The 18,814-nt window shown below is 38.4% G+C and overlaps 1 protein-coding gene across 1 annotated transcript in view; it reads left to right on the top strand.

The window, feature by feature from the left end:
* LOC139708929 (uncharacterized) overlaps positions 1–18,814 on the top strand; it is a gene marked incomplete at its 3' end in the record, with an annotated part of 93,493 nt that overhangs the window by 17,990 nt on the left and 56,689 nt on the right. Inside the window, exons 14-27 of the mRNA XM_071620898.1 lie at positions 206–483; positions 1,812–2,080; positions 3,979–4,114; positions 5,536–5,649; positions 6,584–6,706; positions 7,418–7,534; positions 8,517–8,636; positions 10,987–11,103; positions 12,062–12,175; positions 14,491–14,610; positions 15,308–15,424; positions 16,142–16,252; positions 17,293–17,409; positions 18,165–18,281. Of these exons, the coding sequence (XP_071476999.1) occupies positions 206–483; positions 1,812–2,080; positions 3,979–4,114; positions 5,536–5,649; positions 6,584–6,706; positions 7,418–7,534; positions 8,517–8,636; positions 10,987–11,103; positions 12,062–12,175; positions 14,491–14,610; positions 15,308–15,424; positions 16,142–16,252; positions 17,293–17,409; positions 18,165–18,281 (1,970 nt within the window). The remainder of the gene's footprint in view (positions 1–205; positions 484–1,811; positions 2,081–3,978; positions 4,115–5,535; positions 5,650–6,583; positions 6,707–7,417; positions 7,535–8,516; positions 8,637–10,986; positions 11,104–12,061; positions 12,176–14,490; positions 14,611–15,307; positions 15,425–16,141; positions 16,253–17,292; positions 17,410–18,164; positions 18,282–18,814) is intronic.

The raw sequence follows: 18,814 nt of genomic DNA, 5'->3' as shown, positions 1-18,814 counted from the left end.
CAGTGCCGGCCCTGTTGTAAATACACGTATTGTGCTGTAGCTGCTGGTTTGTGAACCTACATTGACTTTTAGAGTGACATGTGCTGTCAGTACTGTATTTTCTCACAGATGTGATACCACATAGATACATGTAGCTGCTACAATGTATAGTTTGAAAGCCGCAGTAGCTTGCACTGGTTGTCGTTGTGTTGTTTTCTTTTCATAGGGCTGTCAACACTTTCGTCAGCAACCAGGCAGATGGGTCAGGCCAACGCCTGGCTGTCAGTAACAACATCCCCCTGACCGCCGACCAGGCTGGCACCGCCATTAGCGCAGGCAACACGGCGCAGATTGCCAACATCAACACCAACGTGGACCTGACCGGCGTGGCTTGCTCTCAGTTCCAGTACTTCTGCGTGGAACTCACAAGGCACCCCAACCCGGGCGTCGACTTTGACGTCACCTTTGCAGAGGACGTTACCTGCTCTCCAATCAACTGCAATGGTTAGTGAGAAAACGGGTATAGTAAAGACAGCAAAATTGTGCTGTGGTCGTAGGAGGACTGATTGTCCTCATACCGTTACGGTTTTAGGGTAAGGCGGCAGCGTGCAGTCATCAGGTATGACACTTGTTGTGATACAAAGTGGGGGACTGAAGGTCCTATCCAATTCTCGGCGTACAGATGAAATCTGGTGGCTTGGACAACAATTGTATTTCAGTATTGCTGTACTTCAGCTAAAATCTTCGGCATGGGCAACTATTCTTGTTCCTTGTTATCATCATCACCATGTTGATGTGAATTCTGATTCTGAGTATTTCAATCGCTTTTTCTCCATATTAGGTAGCATCTGCCATAAAGGCAAGTGTTCTTATACTGTCATTGTTATTACTATTATGGTTATTATCAAGATGATGATGGGTGTTGTAAATGGATTTGAAATCTAATTTGGTTAGATCTGTTCTATGGGTACCTATTTTCTTGTAGTTGGTGTTATGATTGTTACCATCAAGGTGTTGATCATTTCCTAGTAGCTGAAATACCACCATTTGACCAAGAAAATACCCTTTTGTCGTCATTGTTATTTCAATCATGATGTTAATGATGGTAACATTGGTGATCAATTGTGAGAGTTTAGATATCTTGCTTTAGTATCATTTCATATCTTATAATGGATATTTTCATTTTATTACTACTAATACTATTGTCATGACTGATAGTACTAATTCTAGAACTGATAATATTACTGCTACTACTTCTAGCTCTACCAGTACTACTACTACTACTACTACTACTACTACTACTACTACTACCACTACCACTACTACTACTACTACTACTACTACTACTACTACTACTACTACTACTACTACTATTACTACTACTACTACTACTACTACAACCACTACTACTACTACTACTACTACTACTACTACTACTACTACTACTACTACTACTTCTACCACTACCACTGCTACTACTATTGCTACTACTACTACTACTACTACTACTACTACATGTACTACTACTGTACTACAACTATCACTACTACTATTGCTACATGTATGTATTACTTAATACTATTCATACTGCTGTTACTACTGGTACTCATGTTATTCTGACCACTATACACACTACTGCTCTGATTATTTCCACCACTATTCACACCACTACCATTACTACTACATTTACTTACACTGTATATCATCATTGATGTGACTGTAGTAGATATCATGGTTTATCAACATTAAGCTATTTCTTGAGGTGGAATTAGGAGAGGGAGTGGGCACATATGGGTATTATTCTGCGCCAAATTCAACTCCCCAATTCCCAGGTATCTCCATCACTAGCACCACCACCTCCTTCAACGGTGGTGTCCCACTGACCAGCGGGGAGACCAACACGGTCGTCTTTGACTTGAGCGCCGTGTCCAACGGCAACTTTGCTGGCGTGAGCGGGAACAACCTGTGGCAGGTGGCGGTGTTCACCAGCCCAAACATCAACGGTGCCCCGTCCTCGGGCACAGTGCTGGCTGTCATTCCCGGCTCACAGGTTGGTCTGGACCTCACACCTGGGGGAACGCTGGACCTCACCAATCTGCAGGTGAGTGAATAACTCGAGCAGTATCAATCCGTGATAATTGTTTCTTATTGTTGATGTTATGTTCTCTTCCCATTTAGTCATTTTTTTCTTCTTTGTGCATTGCAATGGTTACACAGTACAAATTGCATATCAACCATTCGAGTAATGCATCATAAGTAGCAGACAATGACAATGATGGGTTACCTTATTTTCATGCATCTTGAAGAGAACACCATATAATGTTTTTCCATTGCTAGCTTGGAAAAGTATGTCTTGCCTTATTGAATCCTGAATAAAGCATGTAAACCCTTCCCATGTTCAGTAAACCTTTACAACTAAGAGTGAATAAAGAATCTCCATGTGATTAATATTTGTCTGTGAATGCCAAATAATTTGGCAATGCTTTTTTTTTTAAAGAAAGTGTCCTTACCAGAAAATTGGATTACCATGCATTGAAGCTGTGGAAGAAGATCAGAAAGATTTGAGCATCAGATACAAATCTACTGTATTTATTCATCATCTATAACGATGTTCAATCAATGTTAAAGGTTTTATGACATACAAATGCATGTTGATTTGTGTTGGTTAATGATACCCTCAACATCACTTTTGCGGTGAAACAAATATCTAAAAACATTCCATATATCTTTACACATTTCTTCTTCTATTTTTCTTACTTGGATGCGCCCACAAAAAACCTTCCAAACCAAGATAATGGTTGTGACCTCATCTGTCAATCATTGCTAAAGTACTAGTATGTTTAACAAACGGCATTGGAATGCACCTTCCTTTCAACTCAACATAACTTGCATGTTTCTGTGATATAAATGTGACTAACAAAAGACATGGCGAGGGAAAATGCAAGTAATGCTTGGTCTCGGGGAGGGTGCATTCCAATGTCTTTTGTTAGTCATATTAATATTTTAGCAATGATTGACAGATGAGGTCACAACCAGAATCTTGGTTTGGAAGGTTTTGTTTTTTGTGTTGGCGTATCCAAGTAATCTAAAGTAAAGTAGAAGAATTAAAAAGAATATATATGTATGGATTGTTTCTAGATATTTGTTTTGCCGCAAAAGTGATGTTGAGGGTATCATGAATCAACACAAATCATTAAATCAACATGTTTTTGCATGTCATAAAACCATTAAAGCACACATCTTCCATACAAGATCCACAATCACGCAGACATATGCACACACACCACAGTCACCCTGATAACATGGTATGATCAGCAAGGTTAATTCAGGGTATGGAGCTTTTTCTAAAAAGGACTCAAATAATCCTTATTCTGTTCCACATACAGATATAAAGCTTGTAAGCGTGAAATTTGCTTCAAAGAGTAAGTCTTTCTTTATATGGCACTATGTTTTGGAGACTGAATTTGGTTTTCTCTTTTTCCATCATCCATGAGATTACAGGAAAAGCCCACAAAAATTCTTCAAGCAAATCGGCAGTAATGCTAATATTATTAGATTTACATGAATGGAGTATCCTTGATGAATATGCCCAGTATTAAGTTAATCCGATAATCCCTTCATGGCAAATGCCCTAGAGTTGCAAATTCCTCTTTATCCTAATACAATAAGTGGTGAGTCAGTGCCCTTCAATAGACCTTTTCTTGAAAGTAACTTTCCTGAAAGTTTGATTTTCTGTTATCACACCACCAATTTTGAGACACCTTTTTTTTAATGCCAAAAATCTCTTCTTTTTAAAACTTTATAACTAGAATAAAAGCAACTCACAAAAGCCTATGAAAAGCTACCAGGTCTGTGACCTATTCACTCTTTAAAAATATGTCGGTTTTTTTTTTTATTCGCTTTGCATGCTAGATCCATGCCAGTTATTGTGAAGCTCAAAAATAATGCCCACATTGAGACCAATCGCATATCTTATTCTCATTGCCATGGTTACTTCAGGCCACTCTGGATTTCACCGGCCTGGCTTGTGCTGACATTGGATACGTGTGCTTTGAGCTGCAGCGTAACCCGGCGGCATCTGTCCCTTTTTCACTGTCTGGAAACACTCGTCAATGCCAGCTTTTGTCGTGCAATGGTATGTGATTGGAAATAATTGCCTCTATTGCTTTCCGCTTCATGTTACAAGGTCATACGCACAGTCAGTTACAGAGTACCTCAATATTATCGTGTTGTCTGTAACATGTTATAAAGTGCCACAGATTAGTACATGGTACAACCAGGTCATGTATGAAATGGATTGATATCTCTATGTCAGTTATGATGACTAGTTATGTTTATCTGCGATACATTGAACTGCAATTTGTTTTGCATCACTGGCATTACTAATCTTCATTAGATGTTGACATGTTTGGGGGATTATGATGATCCATTCATTGCCAGTTGAGTGTGATATCTCAACAGCTGAATTGATTTATGGTTCACATTTTCCCCATGCCTGTGCTTGGGCCAAGATTAATCTGTACAGCTTGCATTTTGAAAGCAAATTTCAGCATGTGGTGCAGGGTTACCAAGTGGTATGAACAGTGAAATGTATTATTACACTTGATTTCTTTATTGTAAAATCATCAGAAAATTAAAGTGGGAAGAACAGGATTAAATTTGGCTTTTGCCAGTGATTTGCATGATAGCAAATGAGATTTCAAAGCCAGTGAGTAAATTCCCTGTAGCCTGTAGGTCTATCAACAGTTATACAATTGAGCAAAAGAATCTTTTACATCAGTGTGTATGGAGGGTAAAATGCTTTTATTGTCAAATGACTTGAAGTGGGCATTGAATCAGGCTGAGCACATGCACTCATCATACCAGGCAGCCACATCATCTAGCGGCATTCATTGGTTGTTGTACATGCATATCAATACTCATGTGATTATGCTGCCATATCCATCAAATTGATGCATTTACTGAGTTATTTCATGCCATTATGCCCCATCACGTCTGCCCTTTTGATTAGCCTTCCACACATTGAGATTGAAGATTAATTCAAGGCCCATGTCCAAGTGCATATTCATAGAAAAAAGTCATGCAGACAGAGTGGGAAAACTTTCATCAGAATGGGAAGTACATTGTATAAATGAAACAAAATTATGGAATTTTCAGGTTTCATATGTTCACACATTCAGCAGTGATATTGGTGGCAGCCATGTATAATGTAGATGAAGCGATGATGTCATAATCTCACAGCTCTCCAATTGGTTTGTACATTACAGCTATGATTCATCAGACTCATCCTTTTATCTGTCTACTGTAAAACACGACATCTTCACGGCACGAAATTTTCGCGAATTGGAGCCGACGGCCTCTTCCTTGGCATGAAATTTTTGAGAGTTGCCTCTCAACATTCCATGCATATAGTGTAGACAAGAACTTTTGCGTGCATTTTAATTTTGTGAATCTTGGTTCTTGTGAATTTCGCGAAATTAAAACGCACGCGAACATTCCTCGTTTTACAGTATCTCCCTCTCTTTCTGAATCTGTCTCTTGCCGCTCTACATGTAGCTCCATCTGCATGCACTGTGAACCCTTGCCTCAATGGTGGAGTGTGCTTTGAACAAGGGGCCGGCTTTATTTGCAGCTGTGCCTCCGGATGGGTTGGGGCCACATGCACTATTGGTAAAACTTATTTTTTTCATACTTTCTATCTACCTATCTTTTTACCTACATTTGTACATGTCTGTTTGTTCAATCTAGCAGTCTATCAGTCTGTCCATCTACCTATCAAACTGTCCATCTACGTATCTGCTTGTCTGTCTGTTTATTTTTTCATATCTGTCCATCTACTTTTATCTGTGTATTCATCTAACTATCATTTTATTTATATATCCATTTTTCTGTCTATTACATTAAGATCAAAATTAAACTGCCACAAAGAGATAATCCTGAATCTTAATTAGAGTGATTTTGCATGTTTTATGGTGAACGGTAATATATGTCTGGTTTCCTGAAAAGATGAAATAGATTTACTCCTAGCTATCATCAGTGGACTTAGGTGTTGGGGTTTTTTTCTTTTCGATTGTCAAAAATACCTATTCAAATTTGTAGATGACCTTCATAGTATAAACCCTTGTATGATGTAAGTTGTTGCTTATCACATTTTTTGGTTTACAATTGACAGAAATTTGCACATGTTATACATTTTATTGCACAGCTTCTTTAGAAATTTTGTATCGGCTTAAGTTCAGTATACTTTGGCATTCACTTTGACACATCTATGTTAGATGTGGAATCAGTGTCAGGTCCTTCGTCTCTATGAAACTTATGTCATGTACCCTTTGTGGACAAATATCCAGACAACAACTAAAAGTCAGTTGCTGAAAGCTAGGTTTTATAGATGTGTTACTCTTTTGAAGCTGCATATGCCTGTGTTGATTGTGTCTGGATAATGATAAATAATATGTGTATCATTTGTAATATCATTTTGTTGAGTAGTTCAAAGTTCAAGGAAGTGTATTGTCATTTGTCTTTTCCTTTGATTTACATTTTGTATAAAAATGAAAATTTCCGCCGTAACTAGCACTAACACATTTTCACTATTTGTGTGCACTAGATGACCCCTGCATACCAAACAATCCGTGCCTGAACAGTGGGTTGTGTAATGCCAACAATGATGGTACATTTGGATGCACATGCATTAATGGCTACTCTGGCACCATTTGTCAGATAGCACCAGGTGAGTATTTTTTGTGAAGTATGTCATTTAGCAGCCCATAATGTTCTTTTTTGTTTGTTTGTTTGTTTGTTTGTTTGTTTGTTTGTTTGTTGTTGTTTTTATAACCCATTGAGGACGGGCTGATTTTGCTGCAAAGTGATTTCTCATAGACACCTGACCAAGTATACTCGTCTAGTCTTCAACGGGTTAAAACATTGGCCGTACTTGCCTATAAATTTCCTTGTAGAAAAAGTTATGATATGATACAAATTTCATGATTTATTTCATGTAACTTCAGAGAAGAGGAGAAAAAAAGTACCCTCATACATCTTACATTCCCCGTAGTCAAGGAGACCATCAGGGCACCACATACGACTTCACTGCCAGTTTCCTCCATCCTTCCCTTTCCTCTATGTCTCTTCCTGCTTCTCGTAACATTTGGCCAGTCCAGTCTCATATTTTGTCTTCCCATCTCTTCTTTGGTCTTCATTAGCACCCTCACCGGTGCAATAATGGTACTTAATGTTTTATTTGATACAATGTGGTCCATGCCAGAACAGTATTTGGATAACACTTACTCACAGGGTCAACCGGTTGATTGGAATCTTTAAGTCTAAAAACTTTGTGGAACATAATTTGATGTCATTTCTGCACTTCATTGCTGTTTTTGTTTTGTTTTGTTCATTTTTGTCATGTGTTCTTCTGGTTGTTTGTGTTTATTTAAAACCAAAGATCCATGCAACTCCTTTCCCTGCATCAATGGTGGGACATGTAACCGCCTTGGGACATCGACCAGCTACGAATGCACCTGTCCCCTGGGATACAGCGGGCAGCGCTGCCAGGACCTCGGTGAGTGAGGAGTGTGTGAGGCTGAACAGATTCATCAGCTGAGAGATGGTCAGCTTAAAGGGATGGTATAGTTTTGGTTGAGATGAGGATTCAGGTTTTGACTTTTTTTTTTTGCAAGATAATTAGAAAGCACTTAAATGACATATTAAAGAGCCAATCATTCCAAAGAGAATTAAAAGTTTATTTCATGAAAACTGGTTATGAAATGGCAGAGATATCCACAAACAAAGTGGCCCCAATAAAAGGTGGATCCAACTTTTTATTAAGAGCACTTTGTTCTACTTTGTTTTTGGATATCTCAGCCATTTCAAAACTGATTTAATCAAATAGACTTTTAATCCCTCATAGAAGTGTATGCCCTTTATTATTTTATCTAAGTTGTTTCTAATTATCTTGCAAAACATTAAAACCTGAATTCCCATCTCAAGCAAACTATACCATCCCTTTAACTAGTCACTCTTGACTCAGTGTGCCAGAGAGGCTAAGCATTACCTCATATGGTTTGCAAAGTTAGAGAGCATGTCTATGTGTGTGTGTCTGTGAGGTTCAAGTTATCTATAATATTTGAAGTTAAGAGATTGTCAGCTTTGTCTAGAAAGCTTGATCACAAGTAACTGATTGCAAGATTTTTAAATCCACTGCACTGTACTGTAAGTGGGGAAATGAACTGCACGAAAGTTTTTATCGATTAGAGATGACTGCAGTTAGAAAAATGGGGGTACTGCAATCTGCAGCCATCATTATGGATAACTGTAGATTACTGATCATAAATGGACACACACAAGAGTGATACAATAATGTGAAGGCAGTCAGAGACCCCTCACAGTAAGGTCTAAATTCAGTCAGGAGTCCATCGCCCACAAATTGTTCAATTATCTCCCAGCTCCTCCCCCACCGGCAATCTTTTTTTTCTTTTTTGTAATAATTTGTTTGAGTTACAAAGACTGACTTGTATTTCACTCTCTGACCTGACATGATTCAGACCGTTGTGTACGGGACAGCCCATGCCTCAATGGAGCTCAGTGTCTGCCGAACATCCTACTTGGAACATACACTTGTCTGTGCTCGTCAGGCTTTAAGGGGCCGGAATGTCAATTTGCAGGTGAGTTATCGTGTGTAGACCAACCTCTCTGTGGTAATTAGCATAACCAACTCCACCAATCTTCCCCACTCAGGCCCACTCCTCCCCCACCCCCTTAACTCTTTATGTGCCATGGTGAAAACCCCCTGTGTGCCACATTATTTTGAGACTGCAATGTAATCATGCTTTGGGAAAACGTTCTGCTTTTCAAATCTATTTGACTTTTATAGATTTTTGTTTATCCTGGACATGTAATTACTACAGTTGTGGAGAAAATGCCAAGCTTTGCTTTGATGTAAATTGTATGACAAATTTATGATTACTTTTCTTTCAAATGATCAGTACCTACAGTATTGCAGAGGCATGAATTTGCACACAAAACAGTGACAGAAACTTAGAATTTACTCATAAATCAAGAAGGGAACACCTCCCTGGTAGTCAATCACCATGTAAAATGTATGCTACATGTGACGGGAATAGAAACGCTTTCATCTTACTGCAGCATTTGGCAATTTATCAATCGGTTTGGGCGAGTTTGTGTGTTTGAGCAGAATATGCAAAGTTGGCATGCTGTCGACTGAGTTGGGCATGCCAAACGTGGCACATGGGAAAGAGTTAAGGTAAAACAGGAAACAAAGAGGGTGCAAGCCAAACTTTATTCTTGGCGCCTGTCCTCCAGCTTTTGCAAAATTAAATGAATAATACATCTTGTTTGTCAATGTCTGAGATGTCTAGAAGTATTTTCAATGTCAAGCCACATGTTTCTATGTCACCGATGACATAAGTCCTGTATAGTACCGACAGCAAATAATTTTCCACGTATTCGCAAATGTTTGCGCATTTTTGCGCATTGCGATATGCGCGCATATTTGTGCATTGTAAATATTTGCAAATATGTGGAAAGATGGCGCTATGTACTTTATTTCACTTTGGATATCAAGCGCCAATTTTTCCAAATATTCCGCAAATGTGCGATTCGCAAATATTCGGAAATATTTTCGAATATTGGTGTGGAAAATAATTCACTGTCAGTACTGTACTGCTTCTATCATGCTGCTCCCCAACCCAAGAATCATTTTTTCCTGCAGGAGGTTTTGTTTATTAACATCCATGCACTGTTTTGATGTCTCTTATATTCATGCTTTAAACTTTGAGAAGTTTTCATGTAATAAGATGATCAGCAATCATTCGTAAGTGTTTCTCACCCAAGTACACATAATATGATAGAATGAATAGTTATAACAGAGAGATGCTGAGATGTAAATTATCCACTTTCATTTTTATTCACAGTGCACCTTGTTGTCATTTATCAGTACTCTTTTGCATACATCAGGCTGTCAGAGTATTGATTGCTTAAAGTCATTGGCAGTAGTGTTTTCATTAATAAATTCAAAGTTTCTAAACTCGGTTGAATTAGAATATTGGTGGAAAAAGCAATCAATGGAATATTTTGTCTTGTTTCTATCAATAGTATTATGTTTTGATAAAATGCTTTGAATTTGGGGCTTGTATGAATAAAAACTGTGTAATATCTCTGACACCCTCTACACTTTATGGCAGAATGCACACAAAAAGGAGTGTAAGAAAATAGTGTCAAACTGGCCTCAAGTTTGGTCCAACTCTGACACCTCCGTAGGTGGTCCATACCTGACACAGGGCCAGGCTTTAACCTGAGAACTAGAGTGAAAGCAGAATAATTCACAAGCTACTGGCATCTTTGTCTAGTATTGTCAAGTTTTCACACCATTCATGTTTGAGCTCGATGTTCATCCACTCACTTACAACCATACAATGTCAATTCAGAGTTGCCAACTTATGAATATTTGTGCATGCATATATGTTCGGACACGTGCGTGTGTTGCGAAGTGGGGAAGTGCCCAAGCTGTCCACATAGAGTTGGTTCATGGTGAATAAACGAGGCTCGTCTTCATGTATATAATTTGCGCAGTTTCAAGGACACTTTTCTCATACAAATTCCAACACGTAAAACAAAAGTAACATTGGGAGGCAGAGCATTTGACTGTGCAGCTCCCAAACTCTGGAATGACCTACCATTAGAAGTCAGGAAATCCCCAACTGTAGCAGTCTTTAAATCATGACTCAAAACATTCCTTTTCATTTAACTGTTCATTATCATCAAGCACATTAGAAGCTTTTGCAGCGCAGAGAAATATATGTCTATAGGTTTTGCGCCTTATAAATTGATATTGTTATTATTATTATTATTATTATTATTATTATTATTATTATTATTATTATTATTATTATTATTATTATTATTATTATTATTATCATTATTATTGTCATCATCATCATTATCTATCTCCCTCTCCCCCACCCCTTCCTCATGCCCCCTGTTCTCACCCAACAGACAGCTGCTTCCCAAACCCCTGCCTCAACCAGGGTGCATGCTTCTCAGATGAGTTCGGCCAGACCTTTACTTGTACCTGTCAGCCAGGTTTTCAGGGTACCCTTTGTGAACAGCAGAGTAAGTATTACTGTATAAGATGATAATTTTGCGAGGGTTTAATTTTCGCAAATTTTGTGGATCACTGTTGGACCGCAAATTTAACAACAAGCGAAACTGTCACCATGCGCTAGGGTAATAGTACATTTATGTTAGCATTGGTGTCCATTTGCGAAAACAACATCTCAAGAAAATGTCTGTAATCTCCTCATTTGTGAAAATATATCTGTACGCAAAAATAACAGCATATACAGTAAAGTGCATCTGTTAGGGCTCCGAGAAACAATAATGCAAACTCTTATTCTTTATCTTTTTGATCATACAGTATACTAACCCTCAGACTCACAAGACATTATTTGGAATTTTCAGATTTTTATGAGCATATCATGGCCTGTATTTGGTAATAATTTATCATATCAAGTGTATTGCCACAATTTTGAATCTGCCAAAGGGGATTAGAAAAGATATCAATGTATTAGATGTTTGGGGGTGAATTTCTCTCCCAGCTCTCCTTATGTTTGTAAATCTGTCACAATTTTGATGAATACTGTAAAACCAGAAGCATTTGCAGCATAAAACTTTTGCAAATTGCCACTGGCAGTCAATGCAATCTGTAGACACAAAAAAAAAAATAGTTTTGCGTGCATTTGACTTTTGCAAATCTTGGCTCTTTGCAAAATTTGCAGAAGTTGTTTAATGCATTTGAAAATTTCTGGTTATACAGTACATGGCTGGTTATCATGTATGCAAACAGTTCTATTGAAATTGTTAATGTTATACAATTAGAGTCAACAAAGACTTTATGATGATTTATGATAGATACCATAAAAATTGATTAAAATGCAAATAATATGTAAGTAGTATTTCTTATTTATAGAAATTGTTGTGTCAGAACAGAAGAATACAAGCAATTGTCCTTTGTCAGCTAACACTCATGAGCTTTGACACATGATTGCACGTGTCACTCTTTTTCCCATAGACCTGTGCTTCCAGTCCCCATGTCAAAACGGAGGAACCTGCTTGCAGCTGTCGGACACCACCAGAACGTGTGCATGTCTATCTCAGTTCAGTGGTGATTTCTGCCAGTACAACAGTGAGTAGACCGCAACCCTCATCACCACATCCATTTCTCCCAGAGTTATTCATTTTCATTTTCCCATTCTGAATCTTGGCTTGAACGTATGCAATGCTTGTGTGAACCTTTAAAGGTCCTGTGGTAACCATCGGGAACAATGATTTGAAAAATTGTCAAGATATGACATTTAATGCATATACAAGTACTTGTATGTAGGTCTGGTGTACCACAAAACATCCTATCATATAAAATTTTCTTGATATAGCCTAAAATATAGGGAGATACAGGTATCTGTATTTTTGTCGAGCCCACCGGAGGTGTGGGGAGACTAAGGGATCGCCTGTGGCGTCTGTCTGTCCGCCGTCCGTCCGTCTGTCCGTCCGCCGTCCATCCGTCCGTCGTAGCGTCCGTCCGTCCGTCTGTTGTCTGTCCGTAACGCTACAAAAACTTGAATAACTCTCTACTGAGGATTTCAATCAAACTTGGAGGGAAGAGTGGTTATACAAAGTTACACATTTTATCAGCCATGAAGGGCACCTCAAGGTCAAAGGTCACAGGCAGAGGTCAATGAACTGTAGGGCCCAATGTTAAGTTTTTAGGGGGCGTTTCGTTTATGGCTCGTAACTTTTGATGTATCTGTCTGTTTGTGACTAAACTTAAGGCCCCGTCACACTACAGCGAATGCCCAACGAATGCAAAGCGAAAGCCCAACGAATTTGAAAATGTGAAGACAGTTTGCATGTCTGACGTTCTTTGAATTCATTAGTTATTCGTAGGGATTCGCAGAGATATGCTGGAGATTTTGGACATGTTTTAAAAAAAAATCGGCTCCAGCGTATCTCTGCGAATCACGACGAATAGCTAATGAATACAAAGAACGCCAAGCATGTTACGAACTACATGTATTCTAATATTACCAATGTATGTGGACATACACTTTGTATCTTCAAATTTTCAAATTTATTGGACATTCGTTGGGCATTCGTTTGGCATTCGCTGTAGTGTGACCTTTAGATGGAAGATGTCCCTTGGGAAGTTGAAGGTTACCACAAGGTCAAAGGTCACAGACAGGGTTCAATGAACTTTTAGGGCCCAATGTTAAGTTTTTATGCCGCATTTTGATTATGGCTCATAACTTTTGATCCCTTCGTCCGTTTGTAACCAAACTTGGATGGTAGATGTCCCTTGTGAAGGTCATCACAAGGTCAACGGTCACAGACAGGGGTCAACGAACTTTTAGGGCTCAATGTTAAGTTTTTAGGGCGCGTTTCGATTGTGGCTCATAACTTTTGATCCCTTTGTCCATTTGTGACCAAAGTTACATGGTAGATGTCCCTTGGGGAGGTGAAGGTCATCACAAGGTCAAAGGTCACAGAAAGGGGTCAACAAACTTTTAGGGCCCAATGTTAAATTTTTATGGCGCGTTTCGATTGTGGCTCATAACTTTTGATCCCTAAGTCTGTTTGTGACCAAATTTGGATGGTAGATGTCCCTTGGGGAATTAAAGGTTATCACAAGGTCAAAGGTCACAGAAAGGGGTCAACAAATTTTTAGTGCCCATTGTTGAGTTTTTATGGCGCGTTTCGATTATGGTGCATAACTTTTGATCCCTTTGTCCGTTTGTAACCAAACTTGGATGGTAAATGTCCCTTGGGGAGTTGAAGGTCACCTCAAGGTCAAAGGTCATAGGCAGGTCAATGAACTTTTGGGAGTTAGAAAAATATTAATTTCTTGTACGCGAATGGGCGAGACACAATTTGGCACTTGCCTTGTTCTTAGTAAACCGTAACTGTAGACAGTTTAGTCTGGGAACATTTTTATTATAAGTGTTGTTCACACTTTGTATATTTAACAGTGCTTAACATCGATTTTACCAATTATAATCTTTACAGTGGTTGTTTCTATCCCTAACTCACATTTTAGAACTATTTTGAAGCACTAATGCTGGGTTTTTGTTTCATCTGCAAATGGTAAATTATGCCTTTAATTTTTAATAGCTGTTATGTACATGCTGCTGTATGTACAATTTCCATTGTAATCTGACCTCCTCCCCCCCCCCCAAATTAAAAAAAAAAGGCAAAAGAAAGATTTTCTGGAAATCATGTGTAACTTAGATCTCTCAAAATGTCCACATTCCTTCTTTTTTTTTAAAGGGTGGGGAGGAGATATCGAATATAAAAAAAAAAAAATCAGCTTTGATTTACTTTTTTGAAAAGACGTTTCTCCATCCATTTATTAAGAGAGTGTGAATAGGGTATTGTAAGGTTTTAACTTGAAGAAACTACATAAGATGCTTGTTTCCTGCTTTTTTTGTGTGTGTGTGTGTGCCTAAGATCCTTGTGTATCTCAACCCTGCCTTAATGGAGGCATCTGTGCTACTTCCAACAATGGGCTGTCTTACTCCTGTAGCTGTGACGAGACCCGCTGGGTAGGATCCAACTGTCAAACTGCAGGTAGGCTACTCCAACATCACTATGCATCAGTCTGTCATTACTGTCTCAAGTTTGGCCATTTTTTGATGTGTTCTCACAGAGGAGCAAATGAATTATGGAAAACATAAGTATGTTTCGGCATGAGTATGTGTTTCCTATACCCTCAGTATGCTGTAAAGGCCCCAAAGGAGATGCGTACAGTGTAACTTCATATATTTATGTCACTGTGCATAATTTTTGTGTGTGTGGGAATGGCATAATTCTTTATTTCTGCATGGATTGGATTGAATATACTGTAGATTCATTATTTGCAATATTTATCTGACTCTGCACAAGTATTACAAAACTAATGAGGATAACAATAAAAACTTTTGGTGAGTTTTGATAGTAATGATTGGTATCAGTGTGAATTTGGAGTAGCGTATGCCCAGAGCATTAGAATTGTAATGGTAATGATTAATGCTCTATCATTTCTCTAGCAATCATGATAAGAAAGCCAACATTTGAGTTGAAATATTCCAAAAATAGATATGCTATAATGAGTAAGAAGGAGATCATGTGATTATATCAGCAACATTGTGATGAAGATGATGGACACATAGATGATGATGAAAGTGACAATTGAAGATGATGCGGTTGAAAGTGAAGATAATCGTGGTATCGAGCAATTCTTCTTTCCATTACCAGTCACCACCTTCTCCTTCTATCCACTTCCCAGTTGTCTGCCTTGCACTGCCGTGCCGCAATGGTGGAGTTTGCTCACCAACTGCCGATGCCCTCAGTTTCACTTGCCAGTGTCCATCTGGGTTTTCAGGTCCTACCTGCACTGTCAGAGGTGAGAGGCAAGCCTGAAGGAAGCCATCATTAAACCAGTATTACCTGGAGATTTTCTTTTTTCTCTTTATTCATTTTGCATCATTAATCTTCACTTACTGAAAAGCACTGGAAGATCTATATTTTGCAAATTTATTCATGGATTAATACAAATTATGTATTCATGTTGATGATCATGAACATAGCAAAGAAATGTATTTTCATGCGTTGTACTCTCTTCCACTCACCCACAGAGCACAAACACACACCCACATGCAAGGGCAGCTGTGGGTTGTTCACTGATTTGTGTTAAAGGGGCAGTAGGTCTATAGGAGCAGAATGGGGTCAAGTTAGTGTCATCCAATTTAGGACATTCGAGGAAATCCATAATGATAATAATAAAGGAAATATTAGAGTGTTCCCTCATTTTGTGTGGTTATTATTCTTGCAAATAGGCTCAGCAACATAGAAATGTATTATTAGCCTGTACTGAAACAGCGGTTAAAATTACATACTTTGTTTTTGTTTTTTTCTATAAAAGTTAATTGGCTAACCTTTTCACTTCAAGCTTAGGCTGTGCATACAGGTGTACTTTGAAGCTGTAGTACTAGGTCTATTTTCCTGTTGTTGTTTCTTATGTATATATATTTATGTGTGTATATGTGTTTGAACAACTGTACCATGAAGAATCAAGCAATGGGTCTTAACATTTTCTGGATTCTATGCTTTCCACAAACAGAGGTATGCGACCCCAATCCCTGTGCTAATGGGGGCACGTGTGTTGCCAGTGGAAACACATTCCAGTGCATCTGCCTGTCATCATTTCTGGGTCCACAGTGCCAGACACCAGGTATAATCAAATTATGTATGCTTGTTAATATCACCTTTCGAGGCTTTGTTTAATTAGTTTGATAAATCTTAGCTGCATACATTGTATCACAATGGTCTTACAATCTACATTAGTCTTGCCTTTGTAGAAATGAAGCTGAGAAAATGAGAATTTAGGGATTTTTAATGATTGCAAAGTGCATCAAAGAAAGTTAGAATCTGTGAGTGACTGGATTTACTGCCATACACAAGTTTTAACCAAAAATAGGAGTGTCATGAAACAGCAGTGCCAAAGTAGATTGCTTCAGAAATGGTTCAACACAAAGTGAAAAAAGAAGGAATGGTAGGTATTTCATTCATGGGAGTTCTCTCTGTGAGCATGTAGAGGAGAGGTGAAATTCACTGGACCTCCTTGTCGATTTCGTCATTTTTTTTTTTTTTTTTTTTGGTGGTGGTGGTGTGGTCTTCATCAGAAAAGGTTACAGCCCTCAAGACATGGTCTACACGTCTGTTCTTGCCATTTATGAATACTTGGAGATATCCGCGTTTGCTCAAGGGTGTAGAACATGAAATGTCACTTAGGATTTCCTATGGCGTGATATTTAAGAGGCAATCGGGAGAGAGAGAGTGCCGCGTTGACATGTGAACTTGGCCGACATGTCATCCCCTCTTTACCTCCTTAACAAGGGGACTGGAGATATCAAATGATAGCTACAATGTATATCAAATGATAGCTATCCTGGGATTTGACTCCCCTTTAAGCAGTAGGTGATGTGGGTTCTGTCTTTTTTCAATTGGTGTTCACAGTCATACGGATTAAGCATTCAATCTTTTTCATAAAAGAGAAAAAGCAAAATGGAAAGCCTCTGTTACTGTTTGAATAGTTTCACATCTCATGCAAGTCACTCCACAGCTTGAATGTTTTAGGTGAGGTGTAGTCTAAAGGCAAGTCCAGTTCACCATTTCAAATCAAATGTGTGAGTATGTCTGCATCTTTTACGTGCAAATACAGAATTCACAGCGGTTTTAATCCATCTCATGGCTGTCTGTCCCATCATGTAGATCCTTGCCAGCAGAATCCCTGCCAGAACTCAGGCACCTGCACGCCCACCTCGCAGGGCCTCGATTACAACTGCCAGTGTCCCCCATCGTTCACGGGGCCCATCTGCTCATTCCAGGGTGAGTTCAGAAATGAGTTCAGAAATGTATGTACGTGTGACTGTGAGAGAGAGAGAATCAAGTTTGGTAGGTGACAACCAGCTGAGAGAAAAATTACAGAACAGCTTGTACAAAAATGTGCCACTGTGTAGATTCAAAGACATGGTAGTCAGGGGTCAGTATGATATGTGTGTAAATTTATGTATACGTGTAGATTTGTCAATCATTGTCTGTACTATGTGCGAGGGAATGAATGAGTCAATTTAAGCATGCATGATTGACTGAATAGATGAATGGAACAGATACAGGTACAATTAATGGAATGATTAATGAATAGAGAAGGTTATCAAGTGTGTCAAGTTCAGAAGTAATGAGATTTGTCTGTACAGCACAGGAATGGAATACTTTGGCAACATTTTAAAAGTAGTGAAACATAATATTGTTATACTCGGGTGATAGTAATAAGATAGCATTAAGAATTGATATTAAAGAGATACATGGATATTGCTGAGTGAAAATTGTATAGCTATTACTACTAACTTTTACTGCTCCTCACATGTTACAAGTGTATGAAGAAACATAAGAATTTCCCTGACATGTTGAATGCAGCATTGCCACTTCCTTTTCATAACATTTGTATAACGATAATCATTCATGTACAGTGTAGCATACTAATCATCACAAATTAAATTATTTGAATCCTAATAAGATAAGATTGTAATGTTGAGACACAATCCAGACATCACCTCCCCCAACTCTCACCTCTCTCCTTCAAGATGGCTGCCTCCTGAACCCTTGCCAAAATGGAGGAATCTGCCAAGCTGTCGACATCTTTGGCAACTTTGTGTGCAACTGTGCGCCAGGCTTCTCCGGCACAACTTGCACAGATTTTGGTATGCTGGCGCCTTTGAGTAGTTTCCATGTAGTCTGTTAGCTTTCTATCTATTTTTCTATTAGTGTCATTGTTTTCATTTGCAGTTGCCAATTTTAATGCCTTTTCATCACTATATGTGTAAAATTTTGTATAACTGTAAATCTATGGTGTTTATGCTTCACTATGTATAGACATCATGTACCATTTTCATGCTTTTATGCTTCACTATGTATACCAATGTAGACATCATGTACTATTTTTTTTTTATGCCTCACTTTAAAATGCAATACTGCAGTGAGTGTGTACATGTACAATGTAAATCAAAGACACATTTTACAGATTAAAGGATTATGCAGCATTTCTTTAAGTTATGTTCATTCATAAGGAACATCATGTTGAACTCTTGGCTTAATGTTTAAGGGGAAAATGATGCCTATTGTGTCCAATTTCAAATTGCCAATGTTTGAGTTTTCTTTCGGGATATTTTCTTTCTCTCAAGCAATTATACTTAATGCTGTGCTCTAGGTATGCAGGCCCATCAGAAATGTATTT

This window comes from Diadema antillarum, unplaced genomic scaffold (genome assembly GCF_040938485.1).
Source record: "Diadema antillarum isolate AM-2024a unplaced genomic scaffold, OU_Dant_1.0 scf00000037, whole genome shotgun sequence".
Taxonomy (NCBI): Eukaryota; Metazoa; Echinodermata; class Echinoidea; order Diadematoida; family Diadematidae; genus Diadema; species Diadema antillarum.
This window is presented reverse-complemented; position numbering and strand designations above follow the sequence as displayed.